Below are 19,939 nucleotides of genomic sequence, written 5' to 3' on the forward strand. Positions count from 1 at the left end.
GCTGCCCCCTGGACCTATGGTCCTAGGTGCATGTGCATGAATAGGACTATAGCATGAATGAATTCAATCAAAACACAAACGATATATTTGGTCTGCTGTCATTTGCCATAATTTGGCTTTTATCCATGTAGATCTTTTAGCGAAACCCCATTAAGAAAAATAATTCTGCTTATAATTAAAAGAAATACTGGTGATATTAGAAACAGTCGGGCCATCGAGTCCTTAATCAGTCGTTGGTCTCGTCTTTGATTCAGGAGCCATATGCCTATCCCATGCATGTCTGACTTCCCTTATTGTATTAGCCTCTACCATCTCTGCTGGGAGGCTGTTCCTCTGATCTTCCACCCTCTCATTCAGCAGTTGCATTTTTGCAGTTTTACAAATCTACTGTTTAACCGTGACCACCCTGACGTAAAATACACGCTTTGTATCCAATGAACGTATAGCGATTCCCATAGGTTAGAATTTTTTTATTTTCCTGTTCCATAAACTCTGATTTTATGACATCAGAAAGGAAACTTGGCTTCCGTGGCATGTTTTTGTTATCAGCAACCGGGCTGAATTTATCTTAATTTTAAAATTGCCTTTTCTGACACTAATGACTGCCTGACTACTCTTTAGCGGGGATATCCTGAGGCTTGTGGACAGACATGTCAGTTATGGGCAGAAATTGAGCAGTTACTCAATGTCGGAGGCCTGGAGGCTGTGGAGACCTCTAAGTCTTACTGTGGTTTTTTCGGCACTGATTATAATTCATAGGCAGTTTTGCAATTAAATTAGGACTAGTCGCCTCTGTCCCCTCTCGCCTTTAACCCTTCGAGTACAACCCTTATCAGACCCATTCGGCACGTCTAGTCCGCCATGATGTAAAGACTCAGACCTTAATCAGTCGTTGGTCTCGTCTTAGATTCAGGAGCCGTATGTCTATTCCATGCATGTTAACTGTATTAACCTCTGGCACGTCTTCTGGGAGGCTATTCCGCCCATCAACCACCCCTTCTGTAAAGTAATCATTTATTAATCCTTCAAGCGCTCAGACAGTTAAACAATTTTAATAAATACAGCTGGTCCGTAACAAAGCCGAGGTGGTTATTATTAACCGGAGTCCCTTTATGGTCTGTAAACATCTCCTCTTTCATTTTACTTAAAAAGCTTTTCTACTTTGATCTCAGGGGCCGTGTTACCGGTTGTGACCATTTAAATAAGGTTCCTTGTACGCTATAAAGTAGGATTTCTGCTCCGGTGCAATTAAAAGCCTTCAATTTTTGAAACATTTAAACAGTTTAATTGTATAATAAGTGGCAAAGGCTAAATCACAGACAACATGGGCTTGGCTTTAATTTCTGCGGGAATAGACAAACTGGATATTGCATCGTCTCCTCCATCTTTCTTCTGTTATCGCATAAAAGTAATATTAATATTTGAGAATTCTTTCATTTTTAGACAGAACATTCCGTTCCTGAATCTCGCGCTGTTTCTAGAAGTTGTCAATGAGCCTTGATTTTCTATTGGCCGAGCAGTATTTTTGGTGCAAGCCAATGGAAGAACAAGGACAGTGGTGTCCATCTTTCTGCAGAATCTGTCCATATATATTTGCCCCTTTCCCCACCCCTCCCCCTCTAATTTTCGTGCAGGAGGTGTGTTCAGCCAAACTCCATCTCCATGCATGCCTTAAGTCCAGCCTTGGCTTTATGAATGCTGTTCATAGCGCCATGCACATGCGCTAAAAGCGCTCCCATTGATTTCAGTGGAAGTGCCTTCCCTTTGGAATCAGCCAATCAGTGGAAAGAATCATTGGATCATGGAGGTGGAGGGCAGCTGCTGCAGCAGGGCTGTAGCTACTGTATAGGGTAAGTGCTTTTTTTTTTTTTTTTTTAAAGAATGCATATTAAACGACTCATAAAGTGTTTTCTTATGCACTCTGGCCTGCCAGTGACATTAAACTGTCCCTTGATTTTGTAAATAGTTTATTTTTATAATATCACTTTAAATAGTGTAATAATAATAAGAGTAATGCATTTATGGAACTACCTAAAAAACTACAATAATTACAACAACTGTAACTTTTCTACGTTTCTGCTATAGTTAAAAAAACAAAACAAAAACTAAATTAGACTTTTGGTTTAATTTTTTGTTTAAATGCAGACAGGACCAACAGCTGTGCCTTAAAGCTGCAAAGCCAAGCGCCAGGCCAGACTGCTTTGATTTTATTGGAAGCGTTTCTGTGGTTGGGGGGTGCAGAGTCTTTTAAAAAAAAACAAAAAAAAAAAAACATGTCTTTGTTCAGGCAGCCAATATATAAATAAAAGAGACCACACCTTAGAAAAATCCTTAGCATTAAATCTTAATAAGGTTATAAAGAGAGTAAAATTCTTAGTCTACTCTGCTAAATTTAACACTTTTATAACTAAATTCAGTCTTAGGAGCATTATTCCTAGTAACATTTAATGTCTATACCTTTGTCAGAAATAATTCTTTCATTAATTGAAATTTTGCGACCGCAGGCACTGATAGGCTGTTGCCCCCGAATATGAAAAAGTTTTTAATAATATTTTGAATAATACAATGGCAGACCTGCTTAATTCTTACATTTAAAAGCTAAGCCTTTATGAGAAACATTTAAATGAATATTTGCAGTGAGATTCATTATTTTGTTTGCGAGAGCATGCAAGCTCTGCGTCCACTAATAAGCAGCATATTGGAAGCCATTTTTTTTTGGGTGGAAAATGTTGCCTTTGAGATCGCTTTCGAAGAACACGCATATAGAAGATAACAGAAAACAGATTCTTGATCTACAGAAAGTTTCTTATAATACATTAGCTGGCCGCATACAAGCACATTAATGCCCCCCCACCAGAATCTGTTATCATGGTTGCAAGCAGCCGTATAAAGCTGCCTGCTCCATGGACAGATCGCTGCCTAAAGGCAGTAATCAGGCTTTATTTATATTTTTTTTTTTTTATTGTTAAAAAGAGCCTCATTTTCAAACACCCAATACTTTTTCCTTCTTTCAAATATATATATACTTTTTTTTTTCTTTCCTTCAAATATAAGACTTTCTCCTTCTTTCAAATATATATATATATATTATTTTTTTTGTTGTTTGTTTTTTTTTTCTTTCCTTCAAATATAAGACTTTCTCCTTCTCTGTGTTGTTTTTTTTAGTGTGATTAAAGTTCGAAGATATTGAGTGCCAGATCTGCTTTGGTTTAATTTTCAAGTCTTACTAGAGCAAATCATGTTTTATCCAAGTGGAACAGCACCTCTAAGTGATGCATCCAGGAGATATTATCGTTTTTAGATTTATTATAGCGCCATCATATTCTGAAGCGCTGTATTAGAAAGTCATATTTTTATTTTGTCGGCCAGCACAGAATTTTGAGAGCTTTTTTATTTATTTATTTTAAAAAGTGGAGATTTGACAGTATATCTGCAGAGACCTGTAATAATTGAAATTTGTAAGCATGTTTAGTTTACACGTCCCTCTTGCAAAGTGAGAAGCTGGGGTATTAGAACCCAAAGAAAGGGCTCATCTCTGCCTTAAATTCGGGAACACAAATAAAGAACAGGAAACAAAAAGCTATGAATTAAAAGCAAGACCGGTGTTGTTCTTAAATCAATCATTCTCTGCGCTGACCCTCCCCTTCTGTGCGCTGCTTTGTTGACATAAATCTGTTTGCGTAGCCGGTCGGGGAGCAGTTCTTGCTGCGGGGGAATCTGGATAAAACACATAGGCTGCAGGACACTGGTATACCACAGCGGGTGTATAATATATAATATATTACAGGGAAACAAGCCGTATAGACATAATTATTGCTTTCAGGAGTGGGGAATGTGCAATACAGATATATGATAGACACATAGAATGTGGCGGGGGATCAGACCCATTCGGCCCGTCAAGTCGCCCGTTTCTCCCGCTGTAACGATCAGACCCTAATCAGTCGTTGGTCTCGTCTTAGATTCAGGAGCCAAATGCCTATCCCATGCATGTTTAAATCCCCTCACTGTATTAACCTCTACCACTTCTGCTGGGAGTCGGATCCACTTATCTGCCATCCCATCATTAACGTGAAACCTCCTTACATTCCATCTAAGCCTCTGACCCTCCAGTCTCAGATCATTTCTCCTCCTTTCCAGTGAACTTCCCTCCTGTACTTTGTTAAATCAAATTATGTATCAGACCATTTTTTTTTTCTTCTTCCAGCTATTACATAATTAATAAATCTTGTATATATATATTTTTTGTAAGTAATTTTGGTTTAATTTAAAATTAATGGTGGGACCATTTTTTTTTCTATGTTGGAAATAAATTTGTCATACAACAGTGTTAATAAAAATGCTAAAAATTTTGGTTTTATTTTGGGGTATTATCTTGACTTTATTGCATAATGTGACGCAGGGCCTGCCCAAGACTTAATGCCGCCTGGGGCGAAGTTTAAAATGCCGCTCCCCCCTGCCGACGCCGGGGGGGGGGGGCGGCATTTTAAACTTCACCGATGCCATTATCTACTCTGCCACGGTGCCGGCTTGTAATGCTGAGTGCTGGAAAATGACGTCACTTCCGGCGCTCAGCATTACAAGCCGGGACCGTGACCGAGCTAGAGAGCTCGCAGAGGAGAGAGAGAGGTGCCGAGTGGGTAAGCGAAAACCACTTGGCGCCCCTCTCTCTCCTCCGCTTCAAAAAAAAAGAAGCGCTTGGGGCGGCAAAGTGCCGCCCCTTCTAAAGTGCCGCCTGGGGCAATTGTAGGGCCGGCCCTGATTTGATGACAAAATACATTTCCGTGTTGGATTTTAGAATTATTTTGAGCAAGCTGATGCCAAGTTAACATGTTAATTAGTTTGACATATTATATATTTTTTTTTTAGTACCTCCCTCCATTGTGTTGGGGGAAGGGCAGATTGCTGGAGGTTGGTTAGGAGTATTGATGAATGGTTAGGCTCAGTTCCTATGTTCTCAGGGCTGAAGAGCTTTTGGAGGATGGAAAATGTGTTGCGGGCTAGGAAATGTTTAATGAAACGTGTCATCAGCTTGATAGCACATTGTTTCTGTCGTGCAAATAACAACAACGGGAGTGATAAAATTAAATGACATCACATCTTCTCCAGAACAATTTAATTACCAATATGTCGCTAATTTATTTGCATCCAAGATGGTTATAATTTTTGTTGACTGTTAATTCTGTTCCCTGGCAGGAGAGGAAAATTGGTCAGTTTAGGATTAAAGAGGAAGCCTCGTGAACAAATAATTTGCACACAAAATTAGAATTAATTCACCTGATTTTCATTAACTTTATCGGCAGATCTGGAGGCAGCCATTGTATGCAGTTTCGGTAACACCCCAAACACCGCACTGAGCTGATTCTTTCTGGCAATGCTAATGAAGTCCTGCTTATGCTAATTAAGTCCCTTCCACTATAGTCTGAGTGGAAGTACCTATACTCCTACAAACCTCAGCTGTTAATAAAATCATATTTTATGAAAAGTTATTGAAACAGAAAATGAAATTTTTTTTACAAAACTTCTTTTGGTTGCGTACATTGATCCGGTCGCTGGTGCAAGCCTGCCCTGATAAGATGGTGACCTATTTAACCACTAATGGGTTCTTTTTAGAAACAGTGTTAATACCGTCATATAGACTAGTCAATAAAAACAATATAGTCCATTATTTACACGCAGTTAGCATTTCAGAGACTATTTTCCAAAAAATTATAATAGAACCATTTTTATCAGGTTACTATTATGATAAGAAGTGTCGTGGTTTCTATATAAACATAGAGGGGCTTGTTTCTCAGTAAGGGCTGTAAAGCTTTGGAATCCACTGAATGTTTAATCCAGATTATTCTGACCGCCCTTGGTGTCATAAACGTGCATTCATATTGATACCCGAGGGGCATACGTGCGCGTGCGTTACATGACCTGAAAAACATAACGTGCGGCTGCGCATCTCCAGCCGTCAGACGTCATTAAGAGGCCGCTGGCCTTAAAGTGCCGGGACCGCCTTGTTATTTCCAGTTGGAGCTCTGCCTACCCCCATTCTCTCTAGAGATTAAAATGGTTTGCTTCCTTTCTTCCACCCTCTTTGCTTCTCAAGGGTCCACGGGCCAGTGGGTACAGCAGTGAAAGTCCTCTGTCCACCTCAAATAATGGTTGGCCCATGAGCTGCAGACTCCTTCACCCCTCGGTATTTGGTTCCCATGGGAAACTATACACGTTAACACAGTGGATTGTATATTTTTTTGCCAATATAAACTGAGAATGAACAGATCATTTCCCTTCTGTAGATACCAGTTAATCCCATTAAATGATAAACATTAAAAGAGCCGACAATTTCCCGCCAGCCAGGGATCAAACGGACCGAGGCGCCCTTTTAGCGTCATTCACTGTGGTTTTGCTTTTCAGAGGTAACGCCGCAGAGAAACTCGTATTCTTGTGAAATCACTGATGTCGTAAAATAATTACCCCGGCCTTTCATTTTTTTTCCCCATTGACTCTCGTTTAAAAACACTGTAAATTATTGTCAATTGCTCATAAACATTGCCGTATTGTAAATATTTATGACCCTCTGTTACCTGGATTTCTCACCCCTCTGCATGTTAAAGGGACCAGCTAAACACTTAATAGCCAGTGATGACTTAATAATGGCACAGAGACAAGCACTGATAGGTTGTTGCCATATACACAAAAAAAAATCTTGTTGTGTTTTACATGATTAAACCTTCCGACAAAAAAACAAAATAAGAGATCCGTGAGGTTTACTCGCTTGGCAAACTAGAGAGTACAATTATATTGCGTCAATTAATACAGTGCGATTAATAATAATGTCTAAAAAAGTAAAAAAAAATAATAATACATCTTTTATTCAATTGCAATTCAAAATGCTTATATTAGTAAATCCTGGTTCTACCCTTTCATTAACCCCTTGTAGTTGGGTCACTTGCCATTCTTTTTGCTGTTAAAGGTTGTGGTCGTTCAGGGGTTCACTACCAATGAACATATAAATTGTACAGGGCTACGGAATATGATGGCGCTATATAAAACAATAAATAATAACGATAAATTGTGACCTTGTCTTTGACCAAATCCTATGGGGTTTATTCACTAAAAAGAGAGTTTGCAGGCGAGTTTGGACTCCTTGACTTTACTACCCATCATGAAGGGCAAACCCCAGTGATTGCCCTGTATAATGCATAGTTAACTTTAAAGTGTCTTGAATTATGCGTTAATACGCATATGCCTTCGTATATATGAGAATGGACCGCCTTCTAGTATGGGGGAGACGCATATAGCAAGCATATATCAGGTGTAATGTTGAATATCACTCTTATGGCATTTTTCATATATATATATCTATATATATATATAGATATAGATATATAGTGAAATGCGACGGTTAATTGTCATTTTTTTATGGTGAGACTCATACACGTTGGACATGAAGCCCCCATAATTGTTATTGTCAACATATTCTGCATAGATTACTGTATGACTTTCATATTTTTTTTTAACATATAATACTGCAATTATGATTCTTGAATGTAACTTTAAATAAAAAATCTTAAATAACATAGTTCATTATTTACTAAAAATAAATAAATCATGATATATATATATGTATGCTGTGGTGTCATTATCTAAATATGTATCACTCACACTGTTAATGTATCTGGTAGTTCTATATTTCTGGCTTTTCTGATCTTTGATATTGTCTCGCGGGAGCTCGTGGGGTTGATGAAGTCGGTAGTGATTACTGGTATTGCTGTTTACCCTCCGATGGATAATTGCATTCGTCACACAGGGAACGCATTGTACTTATCAGTGAAATCATTGTCAGGGTGTCAGTTCTATGAGGTGTAATTATGTAGAGAATACGTGGGAAAACTGTCTGCATTCTAAGACAGACTCCCTGCGTGACAGCTCTGTACTGTGCTTCACTCTCGGCTAAAGGTTACCCATTCTTCTTATACAAACATATGAAATCATTGGCGTGTCTTAGACACTTATTATACGTGATATCCGAAGCAGCGTTTGGCTTACCTCCCAACATTTCAAATGGCCAAAGACGGACATTTATGTTTTACAAGGTGTGGTTAACGGCGTGGCCGGTGGCGGGCTTTACTGGGACTTTTTATGTGGCTTTGGGGTGTGTATGCGCGTGTGTGTGTGTATGAACATATAAAGTACTATATATAAAGTCTTCAGCGGGATCCCCACCGAAGAATGCATATCTACACATGGGCACATGGGGTATCCTTCGACTCCCCAGCCCTTCAGTTCCAAAGAGGGACTGGTCCTCCTTTAAAGGGACACTTGGTAGTTATGACTCTGCCCTACATCGTCGGGCAATAGCCGTAGTCTGGATACGGTGCACACAGCAGAAGAGCCACTAGTGATCCTGTATCATATTTCACCGGTCACAGCTGTGTTAATATACAAAGCACCGAGTGTTTATTTTCTTTAAATACAGTAATTAGCTCACGGGGCTGTAACCCTCGGCCAGAGAGCCCCATCAATGTGTTAAAAGGCTGTTTTCTTTTGCAAAGCCATCATACGAGACCTTCGTACAAAGCGCTCTGGAGATTGGAGGAGAAGGGAAGGATTATGCGGACGCATCACTGGAGTTTCACAATGCTGACCGAGGTCACCGGCTGTACGCGTGGGCGACAAATCTATTTAAAGTTTATTGAACATTTTGTGATGTAAAATACTATTAAAACAAGGACCACTTTGAACCGTGGGTGATAGATAGCTACCAACAGTCCCGAATTTCCCAAACTGTTGACTGTCTTGGCAGATGTCCCATTTATTGTGTGTGGCTGTATATATCGGCCAAGAACTGTGACATCATACAGGTGACAGAATCGGAACGTGAAATGGCTGAGACTTTGTAGTCCACAGAGGGGTAATTAATTAGTCATGGTTCTCTGCCTTATCGTATAAAATTGTAATTAAAGAGAAGGGTTGTCCCGGTTTGCCCAATGGCCGGTCCTGGGCCTGTCTGAACTCCTACCTTTCTTCTTACAACGTCCTTACATATGCTGTCTGAGCAGATCACCTTCTACCAGTCCGGGTGTCACAAAATATTGCTTATTTACATTTATAACACATGATTACGTGGATTAATTTAATAAACTAAACTCTAAAATATGGAAGTTGTTAAAGCAACAGTTCTATAGAGATCACCCCAACTTTGGACCTTTTCACACCGATTCTCTCACGCCACGAGAAGACCCCCGGGTTCTGCAGCCACCTGTAATGACCTGTGTGATTGATTGGAATCGGAATATTAAATATCAGAAGCCTCTTTTGACCTTGTTTGAAGCATTGCCTACCTTCATCATCCAAAGGGTTAAAATAATATCTCTATACATGGTTTCATGTTTACATTCTTCTGCGAAATTTCTCGTAATCTCTTAATCTTATTAGACCCGGCGTATAAATAAATAACTAAAATAGTCATTTTCCGGATGATAGTTTGTAGGTATACTGCCGGCTTTGCTCTGGTGAGCTGTGTACTTGCCGATATGTTATTCTGTATCTAGCCATGCGAATGGGACATTATGATCTGCCCGGTGGCACGCAGCGAAGGCCGTGTGTCTAATATCCGAGGCAGAAGGAGTCTCCGGCCTCCCGCGGACCTCCGATGTTATCCAAATGTGAATGGAACAGGAAAAAGACAGACATTCTCGGGACAGATGGACAAAAGCAGGCGTTGCATTAAAGGAACCATTTAAAGAAAAATGCATCTCAGCTACCTGCCTCCTCCGTGGTGATTCTCACTGCTGATTGGCTGCTTGATGCGTTAGACAAGTGTTTGGCCCGAACGCATCTCCTGCATCGAAAGTAGCGGGGAGGGGGGATGCATATGGGGAGATTTCGCAGAATTGCCCCATTTATTTGCAAGGGGGACCCCATGGAAATTTAAAGCGACCTCTCATTAAAGTGCATATGATAGCTGGAATGTTGCTTTAAGTGGAACATTATCTGTACAATATAAATTGTCCAAAAGTATGTATATGGATGTCACAATATATATTATACACCAAGCGGGGGTGCTAGAAAACATGGAACTTAACCAGAATGAGTAATAGTAACAGTAAAGGTTATAATAAAATCTTATTAACATATATATATATATATATATATATATATATATATATATATAGCCAGTACTGTAGAAGTATAAAGGTTATATACAGTATGTCATATTTTTGTTGAACTTGTTTAATATTCACCCAGCTGTCAAATGTAAAATTGTGATTATTATTACGCATGCGATGTTACGGGAAACGTTCTAATTGGTCCTACTTATTCCTGGAACAAAAAAATGTTGGTTTAATCAGTATCCAAAACCTAAGACATGCTGGCTAATTGGATGAATCATCAGTTACAGTAAAGAATTTACTTTGTGTAACATTTCAGTATGTAAAGATAAGGATTCTGCATTGAAGGGGGGGGCAACGCAGAATTAAGTGTTTTTCATTAGAATTGGTCAGTATGTTCTAAAGAACTTTTTGAACGATGAAAAGTATTTCCAGCACAATTTGATGGCCTGTCATATGAGACCAAGCTAAATCCCAACCCTTCTACCGTCATACCCAACTTTTTAATGTAGCTAGAAATGTTAATGATACGTTATAATAAGATATGATAAATATAAACTCTCCACTACATGTCTGATATTGGCACAAGTTTTATCTCTGGTAAGAACCAAAGGTGTATCTTGGCTGGGCTCTTCTCTAGGCTTGGCCCAGGACAGCACCCCAGCCGCCCCCACCACTGACCTCCGCAGCCACCGTCCTCTATGCTACGTGTGCTGTATTTTCATCTCTGATCTCCCAACCCGGGTCATAGAGCAATGGCGCTGGCGAGCCAGATGACCTAATAGGCGTTCTGCCCTCTGCTTCGGCACCCACGGAACTGCCACCCTAGTCAACCTAAACCAGAATACGCCGCTGGTTTGGACACTATTGTATGGAGAACTCCATGCTGATCTTCTCCAGCATTTGAAGTTTTCTCTCAAAGGACACAGGTGGTTATTTTGGTAGAAAAACATTGCTGGAGCCACCTGTGCTCACCACTGGAGACGGTGAAAACCTCCAACAGCAACTGGGCACGAGGACAATAGGGCATCAGCATTGGACATTTCATCATAACTTCATAGAGGTCATCCGAAAAAATCTTAATAGAATCCAACGGCATTACATAACATCATATCGTTAATCATAATTTAGAAGAGTTTTCCACCCAAACGTCATGTTTTCTTTCATTTTTTATATATAAGTATGTTTAGCAAAGTCGCGGCCCTTTAGGGTATTTATACTCAGAATAGTTGACAGTTTTATTGTAATAATCCGTCTTATCCTCCTGCGCCCTGCAAAAGCCTTCACAATAGCGGAGTCCGTGCCAAAGTAATGTGGAAATCGGACTGACGGTGGCACTTATCCAAAGCCGGCAGCTTGTGCTGGCACTTGAAGCGAAGCCATTGAGTCAGCAGTAATATGCATTAACAAGTAGGCCTCGTACAAACCGATCACAAGCTTCGGCTCATGAGAACGCAACACCCTTTAATGGCCTTCAGTCCACTGATGTGTTACTTTATGATGGAAATTTCGGAGTCCTGGGGAAACTGGAATGCAATGAATATTTTATATGTTACATTTAAGAGACTAACAGTACCCGTTATCCTGGAAGACACAACTGTTGTATGCATTATATGTGCAAATGAGCTAGGGAAAAAAATATTCACTCCTAATATTTATGCCTCGGAAATTTCTAAATGAGCTGGCCCTGAGACTCTTAAAATATGTACCCTTCAAAAGACCATTATGAAGATTCTATGTCATGACTCTCCAAATACCGGTCATCAGGGAAACCATACCATATGGGTAGCAAAAGCACCAATTGGGAGTCCCGAGTTTGGTGGAACAGGTCCAACTTTCCAACCAAATTCATTGTTCCTCCTCTTGTACCCTACTTTTCACCACGCAATCATTTTCATACCTGGGAACTTTTAAATGAGGGAAGTGTGTCAGTAAGGTCAGGAACGCATAGATGAGATGAAGCACAAGAAGGGTGGTCGAGGGAAAGGAGTGTCTACTCCCACATTCAAATGCCCCAACATGGTACCTGGCTCCTATATTTTATCATATTTTCTGCTTTTTCCCCATACATGTTATTAAGGCTTTTAGGGCTATAAGACACCGTGATACAATCAGACACACAAAACATTCCTACAAAATAGGGCGATTGGGGAGAAAAGCAGGACATAGTGATTAAGGTACCAAAGAGGGGCTCTCTATCCCGAAGTAGGTTGTCTGCATATTAATCAAAAGACAAAGTTGACTGGAGTTCTTATTCAAAAATCAACTACTGTAGCTGTTAATGTAAGAAAACTGCGAGACGTCCTTCATGGAATTTCTAAGCAAGTTTCGTTCTGTTAACACCGGTGGATCGACCCGGTCATTCAAGGTCATTTGCCGTTGACATTGTCTTGGATTTTTTTCCCCACATCTGTTGCAAGACTCCTCTTTTGTCAGAGGTCAGGCGTTTTTCTGCTAATGAATGTGCCGACAACTTCCTTTTACAAAATGTTACCAAAACATAGCTTTTAATACGCCGATCGTACGATAGGAAGGGCTTTATGGTGATTGTGGTGTCCGGTCAAGGTCCGTTTGTCTGCTGGCCACGAGGCAGGAAATCGTGGCACTTCAGGTTCTGCCGCTGGACGACTGCCACAAAGACACCATTATTCGGAAGGAATTCTTTCGAGGAATTATTGTCTTTTGCGGCAATTGCTTTTAATTTGCCTCAATTTATAACATAAATCAGCATTTTGGGTGCAAAAAGTACGACACTGGCTTATTATGTTTACCGTCTGGAGTTTTGGAATAGAAATGCAAGAGTAGTTCTAATAGTTATGAGTTATTAGAAGAATAATCATAGTGATCATGTGATCAAGATGAAAATTCCCGCTGTCACCCTATGAGGGCCAATTGGATTTTATTTGAAGTGAGCATAAAGATTTCTGTGTTAAACCTCAGTATATCCTACTGACTATAAAGAAACCCTGAAAAGATCAAATAGTGGAAGTGACATTTCAGGTTCAAGGGTCGCAAAGCAAGCTATTACTTTAAAGAGCGGAATATTAACCACGAAGTCACTAATTCCTGTCCTTCATCCATCACTAACTCCCGAACACTCACTGTCCAGACAATGGTCTTCCTGATGGCAGCAGCTGTTACAACTAAGTAAGGTGAGCCTCAGAACATTTCCCAGGATGTTCCAGGATTTAGGAAACAGATTGACAGTTATTAACGCCGCTCAGTGATAAATTGCTTTATTGTTAAAAAGGCAGCCTTAACGCTCAACATAAAGCGGTCTATTAAATAATTCGATAATGAAGAGAGAAATAATGCTTAACGAATGCCAACTCTTCCAAAGTGGTGCCGTCCTTCGGGGGATTTCTGATACCTATAAGTATCCATTGAGGAGCATAAAATCGGACTGGGGGGGGCAATTTTTGGGAATTTTTCATGCATTGTGATGTCAAGAGCAGCCATGTGATAAACTGTATATGTCACGGCAATCAACACAAATTGCTACAGACTGACAACTTGGACTTGAAAGACTAACTTTCTGCACTTTTTTGGAGGAGGGTAAAAAGTTTTAAGCCTTTTACTCATACCTTAAAAACGATGGCGCCAATGATTGGAAATCCTTGTTTGTCTTTGAAGGCAGTCATTAGGATTCAAATCAGATGGCTGCCTGTTTCAGCTTTGTGCTTCGCGCATGGCAATTAAGATAAAACTTTTTACTCCAGCGTTTTTGTAATGCAAACCACGTGTTTCAACTCATTTACAAAATCTCTTTGGGCAAACAGTTGACAAACAAGGGGGTATAGTATTCATAATCCCATGCCGATGCCAAAAATAGAAAAGCATTTGCTGACATACCATGGACAGCAACAGGAACCGGGTATAATGTTACCCAAGAGAGTTAAAGGGATACTCCAGCCATTTGCAGAAACCCCCCCAATAGGCATTTGCCCCTACCCCCACCCCCCGGTCATTTTCCACGCAAGAACACGTCTTACATGGAACATACTTACCCCCAATCAGGTCCAGCGCTGGTTCGGTGAACGCTGCGGGGATCTATTCAGACCCCATACTCATGTGCGCTATGCGCCTCCATTTATTTCAGTGGGAGCACTTTCATACCACTGATTGGTTGCTTGAAGCAGCCAATCAGTGTCAAGGATGGTCATACCATCTTCTGCGTCTGATAAATCTTTTTTTTTTTGTACATTTTGAATGAATACATATTAAAGTACTCACAGGGGGGTTAAGGTTACCCACAGAGCACTTGAATTCTTCTTTAGTGGGGCTGTCGGGAACAGTAAACATTCCCTTTAAAGTTTCTTTCCTTGCTGTCTGTTAATGAAATGTTTGGGTGGGTTCTCGCAACCCACACAGTTGGTGGTCTCCAGTGGGTGGCGAGGAAAGGAATTGTTATGATCATGGCACTACATCGGTTTGGATGATACTTTGGGACTTTAAACAATAGCCTTTCTGTAACATGCTCTCTTAACCAACCGTAAAATAAGAGAGGGGGCTTTCTTCTGCTAAGCAGTGATAGATGGTGGGATCCTCCGGCAGAATCCAGTGTCGTAAATGATTAGAGATCGCCCTACAAAATGAGTGATGTCTTGCAGTTTCTTGTGTTCTGAACTTCTGGTACGTTTGTTAGTTGCTGACGTTCTAATTCATGTTAAATTTTAGCTGCTTTGTAAATGTTTTTTTTTTCTTATTTATATCTGTCGGAATTCCAGAACTAGGTATACTTTTTAGAGGCGCCGTTTTACTTTTAATGTTACTTGTACTCTCTAGTATGTTAACCAAATCAATGTTAGCAGAATTTTTTCAAGTCCCCCCCCCCCAAATTACTACGGCAGCAGCTTATTAGCACCTGTTCTTGTGTCACATGACAATTCCGGGTTCCCAGCAAAAATGACTGATTATGAGACAGGATTTTACACGATTAAAGAATTATTTCTGGGAAGGATTTGGGCATTTAACAGTTCAAGTAATGATGTTTCCAATGCATTTAGTTCCAAAACTGTTATATTTAGCACGGTAGGTGGAACAGCACCTTTAAAATACAATGTATTAAAAGGAACAGCTTACAGTCTCTGACAGCCCTACTAATTAAGAATGAATGAAAGTACTTTTTGTGGCTTCCAGGACAATACTTGCCGCATAAACGTCATTTAAAGGAATGCCATGGCGTGCAAAATATATAAATAATTCACGTTTTTCACTTTATCCCCAAACCACCTTCGTTTTATACCCATTTGTCCTGAAAATACATTTTAAGGATTCTTGCGTAATTACCAACAAATAAAATTTATACAGCATGTAGACAAAGAGGGTATTGTTTGGCGTGGGCCGTAATTTGGTGCGGTCGGTGTTTCCAAAGGACTGCGTTTAAAAACCACAGAGACTCTGGAAGAAAATCTGACGTTAGAACTTTTCAGATGTTAAAATATTGTAAATGGAAACGAATAGAAGGTTTTCTCATTTTCAGTTATATTAGAGTGTTTGTGAGTACATCGTGCGCGGCAGCGGTGCCCCGGGGTAACTGGATTGACCACATCAATCCAGCAAAAAATGTTATATTGAGTCATAGGGAAAAACATTCCTTACGTAAGAGCATTAATGTATTTTATTATTATTATTATTACTATTATTATTATTTACCAGGGTATGTGGGGCAACTCATAACCCCAGAGGGGCAAGTGTAGCCTAATGGTAAATTAATATACCAGCCCCAAATACATTTAGAACATCCATAGATTGAGCATATAAAGGATCCAGTGAGAGTGTCTTGACGCCCTGGTGGTTGTATGTAGAATTGCAGATTTACAGAAAAAGAAGAAAAACCTGTTAGTGACCCAAAATCTTCATATCAGAGCAGATAAGGGTCATTTTCCATCTGCCCAGGACAGCGGGACTTTCCCCGAAACCCTGCGACCTGTTGGAAGCTATGATATTATATGGAATGGTTACAGAAGAAAGAAATGTAAAATGAGCCTTTCACCAGAAAAAAGAAAAAAAAAATCCTTCCGCCTGTGAAAAATCTATACTTGTTAACCTTTTATTTAAATGTATCTTGTATTTTTTTTAAATCCCCTGAATGTTGTTTTTTTAAGGTAAAACAAGAACATTTTAACACAAAATTGGTTAATGTAAGATAATCATTTTTAGGCAACGGAAACCAATTTTACTGGGATTTCCAAATCCTTTCATACGACCACTTATTGAATGGAACCTTAAAATGTTTTATTTCTACTTCCTTCTAGTTCCAAAGAAACTGCTTTCTGAAACTCAGCCAAAATCAGCAAATTACCCCGGAACGCTGCAGACTCACTTCCCGCGGCAGTCAGGGGCTTTTGACCGCAGTGTTATTGAAGATGGAGCAGTCTTCCCCGATCCTGCGTTTATAAGCGAGCGGACACTGCAAGGTACCATAATACTGTGTCACCTGCTATCAGAGGGTAGTAGCTATATGGAACAGCCTGCCAGCAGAAGTGGGAGGGGCTAATTATGTGAGGGAACAGAAACATGATAGGAGTATGGGCAGAGTGGTTCGTATCTGCCATCACATTCTATGTTTCTAAGCCCAGAGCCTGGGAGGGCAGTATACTGCACACTTTATCTATCAGAAAGAGAGATCATAGCTGCCAACACTCCCAAAATTCAGGATTTATTTTATTTTTCAGCTGTGGTCTTCAAATGGATGGCAGTTTGGTGTTTTATTTGCTTTGTGTACATTTTAGAAATTCTTCCAGCTGACAAATACTGTTTATTCCCAGGAGCTGTGATCGCTCGTACAGAGCGTGTTATTGCTGGGGGCCGCCTTAAAATTAAGCCTTCGAGGCAGTCTTAGCGTAAAAAAGGCTCAGAAGTATAAGAGACCGCGTCTGATGTGCTCGGTGCACACTAGCACTCACCAAAAGGCGTCGTTTCAAAAGCCCTTGAGCAGAACACTTAAAGGATCCAGTCACGATGGACAGACTGCAGAAGTCCTACCTTTTCCAAACTGCGGTTTAAAAATGGATGCAGAATAAAACTGTAATAGTGTGAGCAGAATTGTGATTTTATATTAAAGCAACCCATTAAAAGGACACTCCAGCCATCGTATGCACCCTAAACATTTCTGTGTGGTCGGTGAGTTAGAAAACACCCAGTTTAGTGAATACACCCCAAAAATACCCACCTCTGCTTTTCTTCCTAGCAAAAGACAAAGTACACACATCGTTATTGAATAAGGAGAATTATTTTGAAGGAGATCTGTCATTTCTAACTTTAGCCGCTGGTAGCAAACGGCACCAAATGCTTTACCCGCATGACAAGCATCCATAAGAACGTAAAACGTATACTATTTCCTCCCCTAGGTTATGCGTAAAGCCCCCGCTGGCGGGTTCTGGGTTGGGGGTTTATGGCGTTCCCACCAGGATACATTCCAGCCTAAAACCTTATTCCGTATCTTTAAATATCCAGAGGTGAATCTATTTACTGCTGATACCCGAGCTGCTGTCAAGGGACGGGGATCGCTTACACCGGCCGGGGCGATATTTCTCTTTGTAAATAATGTCAGAGCCTCCGATCTCCTTGTACCTCGTAGACTTTATCCCCCCCCCGAACGCAGACTATAAGTTATTATTACGCATAGCGGCGGCCTCTCGACACGCCTGTGAAACCCTATACACCCCTTCTCGGTGGGACTTAAATGGAATTGAACAAATACTTGTGACAAGTACCCGCAAATAGGGGAATGTTCAGGGTTTAATGGGGCTCTTGAACCTACTCTGCTGCGTTTAACACTTTGATGACCAAACGCAGCGCTAGCATGGTTCCCGGTATGGTTGAATCATGTAACATTTTGCCTCGTTCTTATTTTTTTTCATTCACCTGATGCACCAGTACTGACTACATTGCCACCGTGTAGTTTCTATGGGACTGAACCTTTAAAAAAAAAACAAAAAAAAACACCCCAGAATGCTAGTGAACTATTTAATAAATTAACTAGAGCCATGTGATATGTATATATTGCACAATCCTTAAGCTGGAAAACCTTTATATTTTTATTTATAAAAAAAAAATAAAAATTACATAGTATAGGACATTATATAGTCTTCCATTTATGAATATGGTTTTAAAAAAAACCCTAGAATTTGTTCACTAAATAAAAAAAATGTAAAAGAGCCCTGGTCTCTACGGGGTTAAACTAAACTTATGAAGACAATTAAAGGGATAGTCTAGTGTCCCCATACAGTCCCACCAAATATTAATGCATTATGGCCGAAGTGTCCCTTTTAAGCAAACGTTACTTCTGTGAATAGGTTGACACAATTGATCTCTAAAGAATTCCGGAGAGACCTCTATTAACCCCTTAGGCTACCAATAGTCACTTTCTCCTGCGCGCCTTCTGGTCACAGGGAAATGTGAGAACTTGTGTTGTGGAAAACGTGGCCAGTGTGGCCACCCTACCTGAAGAAGACCCACCATGTCCATAGAAACCTAGAACCTGCCGGCAGATCAGACCCATCCCCCCGTCTAGTCCCCCCCCCCCCCCCCCCGTTACTCCTGCTGTAGAGACTCAAACCTTAATCAGTCGTTGGTCTCGTCTTAGATTCAGGCGCCATGCATGGGGTAGGCATATGGCTTTTATCCAGATGAGACCAACGGGTGATTAAGGTTTGACATCAAGAAAAACGGGCGACTAGATGGACTGACTATCCTTCTGACTTATGTCCTGTGAAAAGTCCGTCTCCGACCATCACTCTGAAACCCTCAAAACTTTTACGACTCTTTGAAGCAAAACAATGACTTCATATGTTTGAACGTTTATCCACTATTTTAGAAGCTTTTCTAAATTCACCCCATTATAGGGACAACTAGCACCCCAAATAGGTCTCTCTTAGGGCAAATCAGTCGGAAGAAAGAAAGAAAGAAAGAAAGAAAGAAAGGGTATTTAAAGAAGTCCTTAAGAGGCCGGCTCCTTGTGGCGGGGTCTTACGATCAATCTTTGCTCATTCCCCCCCTTTATAAAATTCAATTAGCCCTGTTCTGTAGCTGGCAAAAGGAGGAAATGGCCCAACGTCTAAATTTAATAAGCGCATACCGCTAATAGAGGAAGTGATTAATTGAGCTTCCTCTCACTTAATTGGCTGTTGAAATAAACCAGAGTTGTGTAATAAAAACAGTTAGGAATGACTGAAGCCGTGCACGCAGATGGGAGAAATCTACTTAAAATCTGATTATTTTTTATTTTAAGTCAAGATGGAAAGTTACCTCACTCGTAGTTTGCTGGCTGCCCCTTTTTATATACGCACACTACTATTCAAAAGTTTGGGGTCACTTATACATTTCCTTGTTTTGGAAAGAAACACAGATTTTGTCCATTAAAATAACATGAAATGGATCAGAAATCCAGTGCAGACGGGGTTAATGCTGAAAATGACTATTGTAGCTGGAAATGGCTGATTTTTAATGGAATCTCTTAATAGGCGTACATAGGCCCTTTATCACTCCCATCACTCTTTTATCACTCCTGTGTTCCAATGGCACGTTGTGTTTGCTGATCCAAGTTTAAGTTTAAAAGGCTAATTGATGGTTAGAAAACCCTTTTGTGATTATGTTACAGCCAGAAATGTCCTTGTTTTCCATGAAAACAGCCAAGTGACCCAAACTTTTGAATAGTAGTGTATTTATATACACTTTATTTATTTATATATATAAGCTCATGAATGATTTTTGTTGGAAATAACCATTATTGTTTTCAGATACTAAAAAAAGAATTACATTATATCTACTTTCGTGTTCTGTAAACAGAGAAGAAGAAAGGGAGAGCTGCTGCCTATTACCCAGCGGATAATAAC

At 40.1% G+C, this 19,939-nt stretch overlaps 1 protein-coding gene across 1 annotated transcript in view; it reads left to right on the forward strand.

The window, feature by feature from the left end:
- LOC149281469 (protein eva-1 homolog C-like) overlaps window positions 1-17,463 on the forward strand; it is a gene marked incomplete at its 5' end in the record, with an annotated part of 75,331 nt that extends 57,868 nt beyond the window's left edge. Inside the window, 2 exons of the mRNA XM_089499200.1 lie at window positions 16,358-16,519; window positions 17,453-17,463. Of these exons, the coding sequence (XP_089355326.1) occupies window positions 16,358-16,519; window positions 17,453-17,463 (173 nt within the window). The remainder of the gene's footprint in view (window positions 1-16,357; window positions 16,520-17,452) is intronic.
- Window positions 17,464-19,939: the final 2,476 nt, after the last annotated feature.

The sequence above is a fragment of the Sceloporus occidentalis genome, unplaced genomic scaffold, assembly GCF_023333645.1.
Source record: "Sceloporus occidentalis isolate IW3139 unplaced genomic scaffold, rSceOcc1.0.p SCAF_131, whole genome shotgun sequence".
NCBI lineage: Eukaryota > Metazoa > Chordata > Lepidosauria > Squamata > Phrynosomatidae > Sceloporus > Sceloporus occidentalis.